This window comes from Sugiyamaella lignohabitans, chromosome C (genome assembly GCF_001640025.1).
Source record: "Sugiyamaella lignohabitans strain CBS 10342 chromosome C, complete sequence".
NCBI classification, from domain to species: domain Eukaryota; kingdom Fungi; phylum Ascomycota; class Dipodascomycetes; order Dipodascales; family Trichomonascaceae; genus Sugiyamaella; species Sugiyamaella lignohabitans.
Genome location: NC_031671.1, coordinates 2,009,736 through 2,025,898, shown reverse-complemented (window position 1 = coordinate 2,025,898; position 16,163 = coordinate 2,009,736). Strand labels below are relative to the sequence as shown.

Sequence of the window (16,163 nt, the reverse complement as noted above, 5' to 3'; positions counted from 1 at the left end):
TGACGGTCTTCGTAAAGTGTTCAAGGAGTACCCCACCATCACATCAGTCTTGCACTTTGCTGGATTAAAGGCTGTTGGTGAGTCTACTAAGATCCCTCTTGTCTACTATGAACAAAACGTCTATGGTACTATTAACCTGATCAAGGTTCTCGACGAGTTCAAGGTCAGTACTTTCGTGTTCTCTTCTTCAGCCACTGTCTATGGTGATGCTACCAGATTCGAGAACATGATCCCCATTCCCGAGGAGTGTCCAACTGGTCCTGAGTCTCCCTATGGTAAGACCAAGATCTTTATTGAGGACATTCTCCGTGACCACACTAAAGCCAATCCTCAATGGAACACCGCTCTGTTGCGTTATTTCAACCCTATGGGAGCGCATCCATCTGGTTTGATGGGTGAAGATCCTTTAGGAATCCCCAACAATTTGTTGCCATTCCTTGCTCAAGTTGCCATTGGCCGTCGTGAGAAACTTTCTGTTTTCGGTAACGACTTCCCTTCGCGTGATGGTACTCCTATCAGAGACTATGTCCACGTTGTTGATTTGGCCAAGGGCCATCTTGCTGCCCTTGAGAAACTCGAGTCTGTCAAAAAGGAACGGGAGACTGCCACCGAGAAGCCTACCAAGGGTTTCTCCCGTGAATGGAACCTCGGTACTGGTAAGGGTACTACCGTTCTCGAAGTCATCAAGTACTTCTCCGATGCCGTCGGCCGTGACCTTCCCTACGAAATCACTGCCAGAAGAGACGGTGACGTTCTCGATCTCACTGCCAAGCCCACTCGTGCTAACCAGGAACTCAAGTGGCACGCCGAGCTCACCATGAAACAAGCCTGTGAGGACCTGTGGCGCTGGACTACCAAGAACCCCTACGGATACCAGCAACCTCCTACCGAGTCCAAGTAATTTACCTAATTAACTGATTCTTCTGGGGTGGGGGTGTGCCTCCGGCGGCTGGGGCTCTGCCCCAGACCCCGTGGCTCGCTTCGCTCGTTGCTAGGATCGTTGTGTGACCACAACATAATATTATGACCCGCTTGACGTACGAGCGAAGCGAGCCACGGGGTCTGGGGCAGAGCCCCAGCCGCCGGAGGCACACCCGGACCCTGCATATCGTTGCTCAATATTGCTTTTCCAGGGGTAATGCATTAAGCGCGCGGCTAGCGGGGCGTGTTTCTTTCGTGACGGGATGACAAATGTTGATTTCAAATTGACACTGGGTCCAGCGGGAGTTAAATTGAGCTGTTTGTTGGTTTTTGTGTTCAGTGGGTTTGGTTTGTTCTTGACTGCAAATGTGAACTGAAGACAAATGGATACGAAAGATGGACAGGACCAACTGTCGTCGACGCCGGATGGAGGCACAGATGCCATGATTGACGAGATCTCGAGCAAAGTGCCCGGTGCTTCTCGACAAATTATCCTCGAGCTGCTTGTTTCATGTGGTGCTGATGTCAAACAGGTGCTACAACTTTTGGGGGTTGAAGATTCGACGAGTGAAACCAACTCGCCACAGAATGCTACCCCAGCAGCTGTTACTGCGACTGAACCTCACGCTTCCTCACCTGAACTGAAAACTGACTTGGAAACTGAAAGCTGTGAAAGCAACAGCATAAATAGTGGCTCGGATTTTGTAGATTATAGCATTGGTGCTGATACTGTGGATATCGTTTCTGAAGGAGATGCTAAGAGTGATAGTCTAATTCGGTATCTTGGTGCTTCGAGCGTGGGCATGTCATCAACGGGGTATCAGAGTACTCTTAAAAGGTTCTTCTCACCAGATGAGACAGAGCGAGAACGCAAAAGACAGGCTAAAGCCCAGCAGGTGGCTTTGGCGGGTAATGACTGGGAAGAATCGGACGTGGAGTCGGAGTTTGAGTCGAATGGATCTGCCACCGAGCCAGATGGCCTGAAACGGTCAGAATCAAGTGAACCTATATCCACAGTCCGTGGGTTGCCGGTTGCGGAGGTCAAATTTGTGCCACCAGCTTCTGGAGTGCTGCATCTCTACGATCCAGAAATGGTAGAGAAACTGCTACCTTGTACATTTCATCTCAACGTTCTGCCCAAGAAACTTGCTAACGACTTACTAGCATATTTGGTGGAAGAAAGCAAGAATTGGGGTCGGGGGAAATTCTATTTATTTGACAGGCTCGTGGAATCGCCACATTCATCGTCGATGTACTCGTGCAATAAGAGTCTGCTGGAGAAGAAAAATTCGACATATCAAGGCAGAGTTGTCAAAAGTATAAAACCATTCAACAATCTTTTGACTGAAGTAGGTGAGAGAGTTATTTCAATTGTCAACGAACAAATCGAACGAAGGGGTCATACTGCATTACAATACAAAGGCAAATGGACGAGCGATGTCGTAGTCACCAACTGCTACGATGGCGGTAATGAGTCGGTAGGATATCATTCTGATCAATTGACTCATCTGGGACCAGCATGTGTTATTGCTAGTATCTCCTTAGGAGTCTCAAGAGAATTCCGGTTAGCAAAACGATGGTCTCCTGCTGCCAAACGTGAGCAGAAACAGTCTGCCAGTTCGAACAAAGTAGAGTACGACGACTGTAAATACTCGATCCATGTCAGCCATAACAGCATGGTAATTATGCACGCTGGATGTCAAGAAGCTTATAAACATTGTGTGATGCCAAGCAAAAAACCGTTAAGCCCACATCCCATAGCAGGTCTCAAGCGAATCAATCTCACCTACAGGATGTACCGTCCAGAATATGTCACCGAGAAGCTTCCTCTCTGCACCTGCGAAAAGCCCATGATTCTCCGCACCGCTAAAACAGAATGGGCCCCTGGCGCCAAAATGCCCACCTACAAATACGTCTGGCAGTGTGCCGCTGAGTACGCCACGAACAAGGGCTGTGGAAAGATAGTGTACCTCGACTGGGAACCCTAGACTCAGTCCGTGCCGGGATGGGGTACTGCCTCCGGCGGCTGGGGCTCTGCCCCAGACCCCGTGGCTCCTCTCGCTACGCTCGAGTCGGGCTTTGGGGTCCCCAGTGGGATTTCGTTCACTTTAAATAAATTAAAATCAGGATTCAGGGGGTTCCCGAATAGAAAATATTGAGCGATTTATTCTACTAACGATCCTCGAACCTCAGTCAAACTGTCTTGCGAGTTCGGGCGAAATCTGTTCCAAATTAACTAAAAACAGGTTTGTTGAGACTGCTGACTTTTTTTAATGACGGCACAGGATCTATTTTGTATCTTGGGGGTGATTTTGAGACGAAAAGTTGCAATTAAGTATGCCATATAAAATAAGGGCTAGGGTCAAGTGCCCCGAGTGAAATCCCAAAAAAAGTGGGCACTTGATTTTTTGAGAGGGACCCCCCTCGCTCCGCGAAGCGGAGCACAACGGGGTCTGGGGCAGCGCCCCAGCCGCCGGAGGCAACACCCCAGTTAGACGCGGACCCGGGTATCGGCGGCTTTCTCCAGGTTAGCGTGTTCCTAGCCCTTACTCGGGTATGCAGCTGGGTCGCTGATAAGCGGTATCTGTGAGCGATCTATTTTTTAAATTAGTCAACTGAGGAAAGGTACATATAAGGTCGACGAAAACGGAAAAGTGAGTGAAAAAGTGAAAAATATAAATCATCGCGGCAATAAATACTGACCAGTTAAGAAAAGGGTGATAGAAAATTCAGGATAAGAGTACTGGGGAATCAGGTGGATTCGTGGATTTTGTTAGAGTTTGAGGAATAGAGATTTGATCTTGGGTGATTCAAAATGTCGACCGACGAATATGACGAGCGGTTCGAGAAGGATGGCGCTAAACAGACTGTTTATCAACGTCAGCCAGCTACAAATGGGTTTTCCGACCGATTTGTGAGGTTCAGTGAAAAGCTCGATGCTCTGGGTGTAGAGTTAAGAGGTATTCATCGAGTTGAACCCGACGAAAGAAGGTCTGGTAATTTGAGAGAAGTCATTAATATGTATCTGCTCTGGATGAGCGGTTGTGGTGGTTTATCTTCAGTATCGGGATATTTATTAGGACCATTACTATTTCAGCTTAGTTTCAAAGATTGTATTAGTTCAGGAGTCGCAGGTACTGTTGTAGGATGTGCCATTGCAGCCTATGGAGCTACTATGGGTCCGAGATCTGGACTTCGTCAGATGGTGGGTGTTAGATACCAGTTTGGTTGGTGGCCTGCTAAATTCATTGCTCTGTTGAATATAGTTACTCTATTAGGATGGTCGGTTGTCAACTGTGTGTTTGGTGGCCAGATTCTTTCTGCTGTTTCTAACAATGCTGTACCTATTGAAGTGGGTATTACTATTATCACAGTAATTGCATTTTCAGTAGCAATTGTTGGTATCAGATATATCCAGTATGCTGAAGGGTTTGCAGCCATTCCTATTATTTTCACATTTTTGTTGTTGTATATTGTTTCTGGAAAGCATTTTGATCTGACTACTCCATCTGCCGGTGATTCTCAGACTATTATTGGCAACTGGTTGAGTAATTTCTCTTCTGTGGTGGGTATCACTGGTACTTGGATTGCCATTACCTCGGACTACTATGTCGAGTTCCCCGAATCGACCCCTAGAATGAAGACTTTCCTCATCACTTTTAGCGCCATCTTTTTGCCTACTATGTTTGTCGGCATTCTTGCTATTGGTGTAGCTTCTGGAGCATATCAGCTGCCTGCTTGGCAAGCTGCTTGGGACAATCTCGGTGCTGGTGGTCTGCTGACTGAAGCATTCTCACCATGGCATGCTGGTGGAAAGTTCCTCGTTGTGGTGTTATACATTTCTTTGGTAACAAATAACATTCTCAACAGTTACTCGCTGGCCTTGTCAATGCAAGTATGGGGAAGAATGGTCACTAAAATTCCTCGATACATTCTCGTTGTCGTCAGTGCCATGATTTTCTTTGTACTGGCCATGGCTGGTAGAAACAAGCTGTCGAATATTTTGTCGACATTCTTGCCAATGATTTCGTACTGGTGTGTTATCTATGTTGCCATCCTTCTGGAGGAGAATTTCTTGTTCCGTCGTCACAATATTCCCGGATTAAACGACGCATACGACTGGACTATCTGGAACGAGAAAGAAAAACTCCCTGACTGTATAGCTGCCTGTTTGTCGTTTGTGATTGGTGTAGTCGGGGCTGTTTTGGGCATGAACCAGGGTTACTATGTCGGAGTATTTGCTCGCAAAGTCGGCGATATGGGTGCTGACATCGGACTCTTCATTGCATTTGGATTCACCATGGTATCGTACCCTGTTCTGCGGTACATTGAGCTGCGGTACGCTCCCAAGGTGCGTTTTCTGAAAGCGAGAACTTCCTGGTAGCCTCTTGTACATAAAAGGGTCGATGCCTCCGGCGGCTGGGGCGTTGCCCCTGACCCCATGGCTCCAGCTTCGCAGGAGTTTTCGACTCGCTGAAGCCATGTAGACTTCAGATTTTTGTTTATTATTGTTTATTGTAGTTTGTATTTTATTGTAATATTATCAGATACTATTTACAGAGTTGAAGCGTGACATGCTGGTTAGTGGATGGCAAACATAGAGGTGCCCGATGGAAGGAAAAAGCGGTCAACCTTTCTCTTGGCGTAGTTCCAGCTCTGGACAATTTTGCCCTTACCATCCTTTTCAAGCTTTTGATATTGTGACAGAGCCTCCTTGTCCTTGATGAGAGTAGGTGGCTCTGGTTTGGTGTATTTTCTTCGGTATGCGACTTGTTCAGACAGGCTGAAACATGGCTTTGCGAGCAGTGCCAGAATCTCTTCTTTGGTATTTGCAGATAATGGCTTTTCGGCAGACAATTCTGCCAGTTTTTGAAGAGTCTCGGTCTTCATTTCTGACAACTCGGTCTTGCTGTAGGCTCTGACAATATTTCTGTTGGCATCAAATGAAACCTTAGCATCAATCTTGGCAGCCAACGATTGATAACTTTCAATGGTATTGGCAGTCACGTCTTGTGCTAATTTGTTCAGCTCACCAGCCAATCGAGTGTCTTGTACGAATTCCGAGTCGGTGAATGATCTGGCCTCTGCTAATGTACGTCCACCAGCAAGGTAGTTAGCAATGGTCACAAGTCTGGATGCTGACTTGGAAACCTCTTCTTCAGTAAGTCCTTCAACTAACGAGGTCAACTCACTGGCATACTTGTTGGCCCGTTCGGCACGAGCTGCTTTTCTCTTCTCAACTTCAGCCAAGATAGTTGGCAATGCTAAAGTTTGTTTTCTAGATAGCCATTCTTTCTCCTCTTGAACCTTCTTCTCATTAGTTAGAGGGACATAACCCAATCTTCTCTTGCGAGGTTCAAAATGTGGTGTGGGTAATTGATCTTTGGCCGATAGAGCAACTCCAATGAGTCTTCTTTTGGGATGGAATGGATCATAGTAGTATCTAACAAAACCTGGTTCCTTGGCCCAGATAGTGTGATCTTTACCAATGTCGGCATTTTCTCCGGGATAAAATCTGGTACCACGTTGTCTATAAATAATCTGGCCGGCTTTAACAGGTTCTCCATCACTCTTTTTCATTCCCAAACGTCTACCAGCAGAGTCTTTCATACTGGTTCTAGAACCAGCTGCTCTTTTGGTAGCAGTACGAACAAAAGTCAGTACTGGACTACGAACTGCATTGGATACTGATAAAGCTGAGTTGACAGCAAAGACTGGTCGGATAAGCTGCCTTAATCTTGAAGCCATTTTATATTCTTTTCGTTTGGCTCAATCCACCCGTATCCTGGCTTGAGATTGGTCTCTCGAGTTGATTTTCTTCACTTCATGCATAGACTGATCACTGAAAAATTCACAATATAGTTGTGCGGCTTCAGCCTCGTAATATGCGGCAATGAGATTCCCTTTTCATTCAGTTCATTCTGATACAGTTAGTAATCTCCCGAATTGAAAAATGGTTTGGTAGCAAGAATTGTGAAACCACACTAATTCAATTTGTTAACAAGAACAAAGGTACTGGAATGCAGGCGATATTGAGAGGGGAAAGGTGATCGTTACACACGCCACACACTACAACAAGTTAAGAGGTTTTGCGATTCTGAGGTGATATTAGAAAAAAGAGGGGTAACAGCATTCAACTCCGTCTTTAACCAATGTTACAATCTTTTTCAGCTCTATCGCGATCTATAGAACTTCTTATCTGACACGTCATTTAGCACCAATTATTAACTCCGACAAGGCACTGTTTGGTTTCTTTTGTCAGGGATAAGACATTCTCGTTCTGAACACACAATTATTAGTCATCTGATCGAGTATTTTCTCATATCTTCACAATCTATTTCGACGTGAACTAACTTTAATAGTATAGAAAAGTGTTGGCCATGAGTACTAACTCATTTAGTGGAGATAAGGGTTCGTGATCGACCGCCGTTAACTTCATTAGTTGAGATAAGGGTTTGGGATCGGCAGGTGCTAACTCAATTAGTAGAGAAAAGGGTTCAGTGATCAGCACAAACTAACTTTATTAGTAGAGATAAGGGTTCAAAGATCTTCGAATATAAAACTCTAATAGTAGAGATAAGGGTTTGCGAAAAGAAAACATGTCAAGATCATGTAAATCTGCTTGATCTGACAGGAATTTCGGGTAAAACGAAAGATTATGGATAAATTGATATGTATGTATGACATAAAGGCGCCGAGCTCGCAGTAGCAGCCATAGAACCCAACTTCCATGTCAAATAACTCCAGTAACTCGACAGCTCAGCCATCTCCTGCGAAGCAGGAGTAGCCAGGGTCTGGGGCGGAGCCCCAGCCGCCGGAGGCAGTCCCCCGTCCCTTGGAGTGGTCAGCGAAGTATTGCAAAGTGTAATCATAAATTTCTAAATAGCAAGAAAATAAATATAGTTGTCTAAAACTAATGTAACGAGTACATGGGAACTTCACCAAACTCGTCGAACATATCATTATCTACGACATTGCCATCTCCGCCTTCTAGCAGCGATGTAGAATATCGTCTGTTGTATCCCTTGGATGTGATTTTGTATAGTCCTCTGTTTCCTCGGCGTCTCTTGCATCCTAGCTCTACTGGAGTACAGACTTCAACAGTAGAGCCAGAGTCGAAACTAGCTGATACTGATAAGGCATAGCTTCGTTCCACCAAACACGACTTGAACGAGGGCACGAATCGGAAGTCACGCTCGGGGATACTCACTGGAACTTGGACAGACGAGAAATAGCTATCCTTTTCTAATATCTGCCAAGAGGATTGTGACGAGACCTCCAGTTTCTTCAGGATTACCGTGTCTGTGGTAGTGTGTACGGCCTCTCTATCTTCAGAAGCGCCGACTCCGTCACTGCTAGGAGAAAATACTTTGGTGAATAGTAGTGCTTTGACAGTGATGGATTTGATATGAGGTGGTTTGACAGTGGGTTCGGATTTGAAGAAGAGTTTTGTTGTCAACATGGTTGGCGAATTAGAAAATATATCAAATGCATTTGGCTTCTCCACTTCAATTGTACAAGTTCCAATAGCCACTTTCCGAAGGAAACCGCTTACAATGGTCTTGGATGCTTGAACTACGTTGTCTTCATTGATACTGCTAGCACTGGAATTGCTTGACAGAGAGGGTGCTATAGACCCAAACGATGAGACTGACTGTCGGCGAGGATCAAATCCAACCGATTGTGAGTTATATGGCATGATCCAGACATGAGAAATCTGTTGAGACATTACCCTAGTTGGTGTTTGCAAGAGTCTAGCTCTAACGAGATACCGAACTGTAGCAGCCGAGTCTGATACATCCACCTTCTTACCGAAAGCCGGATGATATCCGCCAAATTCTGGCAGCGAGCCTAATGACGAAGGAAGTTGCTCGTGTAAACCGGATTTACAAGCCGGTAGCGGTCGAGTTTCAGGGATTTGAAGTGAGAAATCAAACTTGTAAGACATATCTTTTTCAAGGGTCATGTTTGGAGGGTATGCAGTGAATGGTGGTGTGAAATGAGCCACAATGGTTTTGTTAATAAACCGGGTAGCTGGGTGGTGACCGGCGTATCTCTTTACAGTCTCAATCATCTGTAAATCAATAAATACGCATTCTATTGGCAAATCTGTATAAGCATTTACACTAACAGAACCGGATATCACGCCTCCAGTTTGATAGAAATACCCTTCTCTGGAAGACTTGTCGATTTCCAGACTCAATAGTGGAGCGTGTTTGGTTTTCTGTCTCTGTACAGAAACTCCTGTGGAATAACTAGGTAGTTCATCATATTCCTCTCCAGGTGAGACCTCTATGCTTGGAATGTCATGACCCGACATGCTATTAGGAAATAAGCTGTCGTAAGAAGGACGGGAACAATAGTCGCTTGTCACAGGAGACGGGGCAAGAAATCTAGAAGATAACATATTAGCAGTGACCATAGGCGAGTTATCATCAGCCGCTGCTGTTAGAACATACGCACTTTTTATATCTGAACCCATAATTTAGTTTGACCAATACAAGTTAAGACGATACGAACTCGACAATGATACGAAACTAACTGATTTGTCGGAAAAGGAGGCTGAAGTGCATATTTATATTCATGTTTTTGGATTGGAATCTAAACCTTCAAATTAACCGAAAAGGATCACCCCCAGATACTATTTGATTTTTTTTCCGAGACTTGGGCGACATCGGGCTCATTCGCTTGGCTATAGAAATCTGCAGCTATCTCTACATGCATCTGCATTTTACCTGCTTATCTTTGCACCTTGCTTTTTGTTCCCCGCCAGTATGTGATGTTCCCGTATTGCATATTTGGCTTAGCACGCATGGCAGGAAGATGATCTTCTGACTCGCTAACTCTCCAAAAACAAATGTACATGCAAAGATTACTGTATATTTTTACGTAAGTTCCCCAATACTAGCGACTTGTTTCGGTACCGTCAGGGGAGGGCGGTGATAAACCCAAAAAAACAAACCTCGCTGTTCATCTTTACTCGATCAATATCACTGTCAAATTTTCATGTCACTCATTTATCCGCCGCCGATACATTGTAATTATCAATTGCTACGCTAATACCTTTCATTTATTCTGCTGATGTAATTAATCGGACTTCTCGGTAGCGAATTATCGGTTTTAAGACCTCGAAACTGCCCATATATTCACTGCCTGAGAAATACGAGCCGTCGTGCATAATCTCCGAAAGAGGTCATGTACGTCATTATCGCACCTGCACAGCCGTCAAAATACGACTCCTCCTGGATATCGAGGCGCTTTATCTCCAGTGCCCATAAACGCTCGAAAAAACGGTCTGCTTCACCATAATCGGACAGGGTATATTCGTCTTCGGGGTCGGAATACGAATACGACTGGGGGACGACTGAGCCTCCGGCGGCTGGGGCTCCGCCCCAGACCCCGCTGCTCCTCTCGCTTCGCTCGAGTCGTTACGTCTACGGTACAGAATCTCTTGGACTTGATTTATGGGTGGTGTTTCGGGAAGTTGTCAAAATTCTTAAAATCTATATATATATTAATGAATAAGAACGAATAAAATAAAATACAAGCGTGAACATGAAATCAATGAGTTTATGCAATAACTGGGGCCAGAATGGGGTGCGATGAGACCAGACCAGGTTGTTCTTGCTCAAGGAACTTGAGTAAAGCAACAACCTTGGCACGGATCTCGTCGTTCTCAAATGGCTTAACAATGGATCCAGGTCCAATGTTCTTGTTGTCCTCTTCTTTCTCAAGCTCGGCTTGCTTTTGGAACACTTCGTTGAAGATTTGGACAATTTCGGCTCGGAGTTGAACAATAGATGGCTCACGTTGCTCGAATAACTTAAGAATGAACTCAAAGATGGGCGTGTTCTCCTCAAAGCCGTCTTGAAGAGGCAGTCTGCTCACAAGCACTGGCACAACCTCGGCCAAGGGGACGAGTTCGGGGTACTTGCTGCTCATACGGGCAACACATCCACAGGCATTGGCCAAACTTCTGGCACTGTTGTCTTCTTCCTCAGTACCGAAAGACTTGCGCTTCTTCTTGTCAACCTTCTTGAGAAGTCTTTGAAGCTTTTGCAAGACGGTGGTGTAGTGACTCTTACAGGTCTCGACGTCGTCACTGTACAAGATAAGAAGACCAACACCATAAGCAGCATTGCTTCTCACTTCCAAGTCAGCGTCTCCAAGAGCGTGGAGAAGAAGCTGCATGAGCTCCTTAGTCCACTGAGTGACGTTGCTTCTCAAACCATTAATAATCTCCGACAAAGCACCGATACCAGAGGCTCTCTCTTGAGAACTCTTACTGGTGGCATACTTGGAGACAAGCCCGAAAAATGTAGGGAAAAGAGGAAGGAATTGGGGTCCCAAAGCAGCGGCAAGTTGAACAACAACATCACTGGCACTATCAGTAAGAACCTCGTCGTATTCAGCATTCTCTCCATCACCTTCTTCCTCTTCGGGCTTGACACCATCGTAAATGTCGTCCTCGTCTTGGACTTGACAGTGGTGACTCTTGCTGAGAATGAGAATGACTTCAGAGCACAATTTCTCAAGATCATCTTGGCTTCCAAGAACGACAGGTCCACTGGTACGAATAGCCTCAACAAAGTGATCACAGATGATAGTAGCAACAGAGCGGTCATCTTCGGTCGAGAACAAGTTCAAGGTAGTGGTACGAGCTACTTCGAGCAAAGTAGCAGCAGGTTCAGCCAACACAACAGAAGAGGGAAAGCCTGGAACCCAAGCTTGCTTACTGACAGGAGTCTGCTTGTAAAATGTGACGTAAGCTCTCCACAAAACGATCAATGCAGACTTACGGATACCCTCATAGAAATGATCAGTCAGCAGTTTCAAGTGCTCAATAGCTTGCTCCAAATAAGTGTTGAAGTGCTCCTTGGTGCCAACAATGATCTCTCCCAGAGTATCTGTAGCAATCTCCTTTTCAATAGCCAAAGCACTGTTGACAGAGAACTTGTTGAGCAAATCCTCCTCATCACCATCTTGACCAATATTGACATCCTCGGCCTCGTCATCTTCTTCTCCCATACCAGCAAACTCGTCTTGGTCAAAAGAAGCAAAAATAGCAGGGACAACCATGCCCAAGAAAGGAGCAAACTCGGTCTCGTAGATTCTAGCCAAAGTACCCAAGAAAATAAAACCACACTCCTTGAGACGACTTTGAGTCGATTGAAGACATTTGTAAGCAGCTTCAATCAAAGGTTGGACATAAGGACGGAAAGTCTCCTTTCCAACAGCACCAGCCAAAGCACTGAGAGCATCAAGGGTGATACCGCACAAAGTAAGCTCTTCCTCGCTTACAGTTTCAGAGGTAACACTGACACGGATAAATGGCTCCAAGGCAGAAATAGTATGAACGAAGAAAGGCTCAAAAGACTTTCCAGCAGCGAAAGCAGCAGATGCAATGGCAGCAACGATCGATCCCTTGAGAGTCAAATCGCTAGTGTGGTTGAGCAAGTGAAGTAGCTTGGGAATAAGCTCAGGAAGATACTTTTGAGTGATGATATCGGCCTCGAGAGTCTCCAAGATAGCATCAAGAGCAAGACAAGCACTCTTACCGACCTTCAAGCTAGAAGCACCGTCCATGATGCTAAAGACAAGAGGCAACAAAGCCTCGTGGTGCTCACCAATGACATCGTGCAACTCACCGGCAAGTTGAGCAAGTGCCATCAAAGCACTGACCTTGACCATCTGGTTGGCATCTTGCAAACCTTGAACAACCAAAGGAAGAACAGCGCTGATTTGGTTGGCAACAAAGTCAGGAGCACCCTCAACAGCTTGCGATAAGGCCAAGAAACCAGCACGTCTCTGGAAGATATCTTGAGAACTGGCACAATGAGGCAGAGCAGCCAGAAGAGGAGCCATGACTTGAGTAGGAGGCAAACTGGATGATAGGGCATCAATCATCAACAAAGCACGCTTGGCAGGGGTATCTTCGTCATCCTCATTATTGGTCTCATCATCTTCCTCATCAAAAGGTTCGGCAGAAATTTCCAAGGCAGCATTGGTCAAGACAGGTCCAAGCTTCAAAGATTGAATCTTGTTCTTCTTAAACCTTATAGCAGCTAGCAAGAATTGCAAAGCAGCAAGTCTTATTTCATCGCTGAGTTGTTTTTGACCAGCAATATTAGTCAACATGAAGTTAACGAGATCTTTCATGTGCTTGGAAATAAGGGCGTAGTCACAAACCAATAAGCCACTGAATACATCAAACACTTGTAAAGCCGACTTCTCATCGTCAGAGCTAATAACTTGGTTAAGAACTTCGACAGCTGAGGGCAACAAAGCTCGGAACAACTCAACAGGGTTCTGATCTTGAGGAGCCTTGGAATCGACTGCAGTAGTGTCTATATTCTCAGAAACCTTACCAAGACCAAGAACAGTAGACACACGAACTTGAAGAGACTCAGGGTCATTAATTGTGTGGGAAAACAAATGCAACAACTCGACGGAGCCATCAATCAGAACATCAGCATCAGCTTCAAGAAGAGTATACAAAATGTATACAGCCACCTCTCTCTCAGCAGCAGAAGATGATTTACAGGTTTGATAAAGGAATGGCAACAATTCGTTCCATTTTCCCTCGTCAACATCAATCTTTGCAATAGCAGAAATGACTCTGGAAGAAGTATGTCTAACTAAGGGGGTTTGTTCTTGTAAAGTGGATTGAAGAATCGAGGTTTTGATAGAAGTCATTTCTTGTTCGGGCAATTTCTCAGGAGTCCAGAACTCACCAACAAGTTTACGAGCCTCGACACCAGCCAGCTGACGAATTTGAGCATCAGGGTGAGACTGGAGAAGGTGGACTAAAGCAGGAATGACCTTAGGGTTGGTATAAAAGTCATTTTGCAACTTGGCAGAAGCTAACTTAATAGCCTCAGTACTAGGAGCAGTAACATGTTTCAGAGTTTCCTCTAAACTTGCTAAGAATTGAGGATCCATATTTTGTGTACGGTAGTTTAAACTAAAAGAAACACCCTACGTACGTATTGATATGTAAAACTTTTTTGTGATCGTCACAATTTTTTTTATCGCTTTACCCCTGATAATCTCAGCCCTAACCCGTCAATAATTACTGAAAAGATCAGATTACTGGTATTTATTATTGACGATTATTTGTTTTGGTTTGGTTTTGGCTTTGATTTTGGCTATTCGAATTTTCTACATTGTAACTAGTATGAACTGTGGATTATAGCAGCATTTGGTTTTGCTGGATTGGATTTGAGCAATGGTCATGGAGCACCGAATGAATTATAGAAATGCGTTGACGCTGCAATTATGGCTCAAGAGATCTATAGCCTATGTGTCGAAGAAACGGCGACCAGCTGGTAGTCAGGGGACAAAAATCAAAGAATCTAATACATTTCCAGCAAGCGGAATTGTGAGTCAACCCAGATCAAAGCCAATTATTGACACGGAACTGCAAGATGGTTTAGACCCTAGATCCACAGAATCAATTGGATCCAATAGATCAAGAAGAGTCCGAAGTTCAAACTCTAAAGATAAAATTGAGTCACAACCACCTCGTAGCAGTAACACAAAAATACTAGATGAACTGTTTGGAAACCCTGACCAAGATCGAGACTATGAGGGCCTTGATATCCCATATGCAACATCCACCACACCACTGGCGACGCACAAACAGCAGATTAGAGGGGTATACTCCAGCTTCGTAGAATACCTCTTTTCACGAAGACTAATACACAAAACACCAAAAGCATACACGTGTCCGTATTTCACGGCATACTACTTCCCGTCATGGCACTTTCTAGCCAGTGGCAGCAAATCCCGACCCTCATTAGTCTGCCTCTTTCTAAAAGGAGAAGAGTATAATGGAGAAGTATATCCCAAGAGCAGATTGTCTCCCAATATTGTCCGACGGTCGAAAAATCCCATTCACTACGCAGTCTGGCGCAACTACGTCAACAAATCATACAAAGAGGCCCTCGCTGGAGTATACAGTCAACTCCAGCCATCACCAGACATCCTACCAGACGGAGTATTCCTAATACGAACCAGCAAAATAATCACCGACAAATCTCTCCTCCACGAGCACATGAACCGACTCGTGACCAAAGCGCAAACCATGCTCCTCAGCGACAAAACCACCGCATGGGTCGACGACGCCAACGCCAAAATCGACTACAACCAGTTCAACCAGACGCTCAAAATGAAGTTCCTACCGCCCGTCCGGCGGCCCGTCAAACGCACTCTCTGACTGCCTCCGGCGGCTGGGGCTCCGCCCCAGACCCCGTGGCTCCTCTCGCTGTGCTCGAGTCGTTGCGTCGACGGTCCCGGGAGTCTCCTGCGAAGCAGGAGCAACGGGGTCTGGGGCAGCGCCCCAGCCGCCGGAGGCACCAGTCCGTAAAAAATAAATATAAAATAAATAAATCACCGCGCCCATGGCGGCAGGGGGGCCTGGTAGTCCCATTTGGTGACGCCGTTTTCCTGGCAGGTGTACTGTCTGGCATGGAGGTATATAAACATTTCGTCGGGGGTGGAGTCTTTGAACAGTTGGACTTGGCATTCGGGACAGGTTTCGTTGCCAGTTTCCAGTTTGTCCAGTCTGCTTTGTTTGGCTGCCAGTTGGAGTCGTGTGAATGCTTCTGAGACTGCTGATTCGTGCTCTTTTTCAGATTCGATGTTCTTTTTCTCAAGCAGCAGACTGATTTCTCTGAACACCGGTCGCTTGTACAATGAATCGTTGGCAATTGGATGGCCCATAAGAGCCAGGTGTTTGCGAATCTGATGGGTTCGACCCGTAACAGGCACGCATTTGACTAAACTCGAGTCGTCTTTCAAATCGTATCTGACCAACTTGAACTTGGTCTGGGCTGGTTTACGGTTGGCAAACGCTTTCATGAACGAGGCCCGGTCCCGATTGGCGTCGATATCAAACAGCGGGAAATCAAAAGTCGTATCTTCTAAAGGAAATCTTCCCACCACCTTAGCATAATATTCTTTGTGGACATTGTTGCTATTCGTCAAATCGGTTCTAAACCGGGAAGTGGCCTGAGCAGTTTTCCCCAGCACAACGATCCCCGACGTCATTCTGTCCAGCCGGTGAGTAGGATGCACCGTATACCCCAACTGTCCTACCAGCACCTCAGTCAAACTGTTCAATCTGTACTTCCCTGACGGATGAGTAGGTAACCCAGCCGGTTTATTCACGACCACCATCTCCTCATCCTCGTGCACAACCTCGATCTCCCGCCCGAAATCCACCACCGCCGGCTCGTGGA

General features: G+C 45.6%; 7 protein-coding genes across 7 annotated transcripts; 3 read left to right on the top strand and 4 right to left on the bottom strand.

The window, feature by feature from the left end:
- Positions 1 to 226: 226 nt before the first annotated feature.
- GAL10 (bifunctional UDP-glucose 4-epimerase/aldose 1-epimerase) lies at positions 227 to 901 on the top strand (the record flags this gene model as incomplete). The annotated part of the gene is made up of 1 exon (XM_018881406.1): positions 227 to 901. One exon carries the CDS (start codon positions 227 to 229, stop codon positions 899 to 901), a length of 675 nt encoding a protein of 224 aa, XP_018733999.1.
- A 403-nt stretch (positions 902 to 1,304) lies between these two features.
- Positions 1,305 to 2,909, top strand: AWJ20_4338 (uncharacterized protein; the record flags this gene model as incomplete). The annotated part of the gene is made up of 1 exon (XM_018881405.1): positions 1,305 to 2,909. One exon carries the CDS (start codon positions 1,305 to 1,307, stop codon positions 2,907 to 2,909), a length of 1,605 nt encoding a protein of 534 aa, XP_018733998.1.
- An 827-nt stretch (positions 2,910 to 3,736) lies between these two features.
- TPN1 (Tpn1p) lies at positions 3,737 to 5,305 on the top strand (the record flags this gene model as incomplete). Its single annotated transcript, XM_018881404.1, has 1 exon — positions 3,737 to 5,305. One exon carries the CDS (start codon positions 3,737 to 3,739, stop codon positions 5,303 to 5,305), a length of 1,569 nt encoding a protein of 522 aa, XP_018733997.1.
- Positions 5,306 to 5,502: 197 nt separating this feature from the next.
- Positions 5,503 to 6,669, bottom strand: MRP7 (mitochondrial 54S ribosomal protein YmL2; the record flags this gene model as incomplete). The annotated part of the gene is made up of 1 exon (XM_018881403.1): positions 5,503 to 6,669. One exon carries the CDS (start codon positions 6,667 to 6,669, stop codon positions 5,503 to 5,505), a length of 1,167 nt encoding a protein of 388 aa, XP_018733996.1.
- Positions 6,670 to 7,834: 1,165 nt separating this feature from the next.
- Positions 7,835 to 9,403, bottom strand: AWJ20_4335 (uncharacterized protein; the record flags this gene model as incomplete). The annotated part of the gene is made up of 1 exon (XM_018881402.1): positions 7,835 to 9,403. One exon carries the CDS (start codon positions 9,401 to 9,403, stop codon positions 7,835 to 7,837), a length of 1,569 nt encoding a protein of 522 aa, XP_018733995.1.
- Positions 9,404 to 10,491: 1,088 nt separating this feature from the next.
- Positions 10,492 to 13,863, bottom strand: KAP123 (Kap123p; the record flags this gene model as incomplete). The annotated part of the gene is made up of 1 exon (XM_018881401.1): positions 10,492 to 13,863. One exon carries the CDS (start codon positions 13,861 to 13,863, stop codon positions 10,492 to 10,494), a length of 3,372 nt encoding a protein of 1,123 aa, XP_018733994.1.
- A 1,449-nt stretch (positions 13,864 to 15,312) lies between these two features.
- RIB2 (bifunctional DRAP deaminase/tRNA pseudouridine synthase RIB2) lies at positions 15,313 to 16,101 on the bottom strand (the record flags this gene model as incomplete). Its single annotated transcript, XM_018881400.1, has 1 exon — positions 15,313 to 16,101. One exon carries the CDS (start codon positions 16,099 to 16,101, stop codon positions 15,313 to 15,315), a length of 789 nt encoding a protein of 262 aa, XP_018733993.1.
- Positions 16,102 to 16,163: the final 62 nt, after the last annotated feature.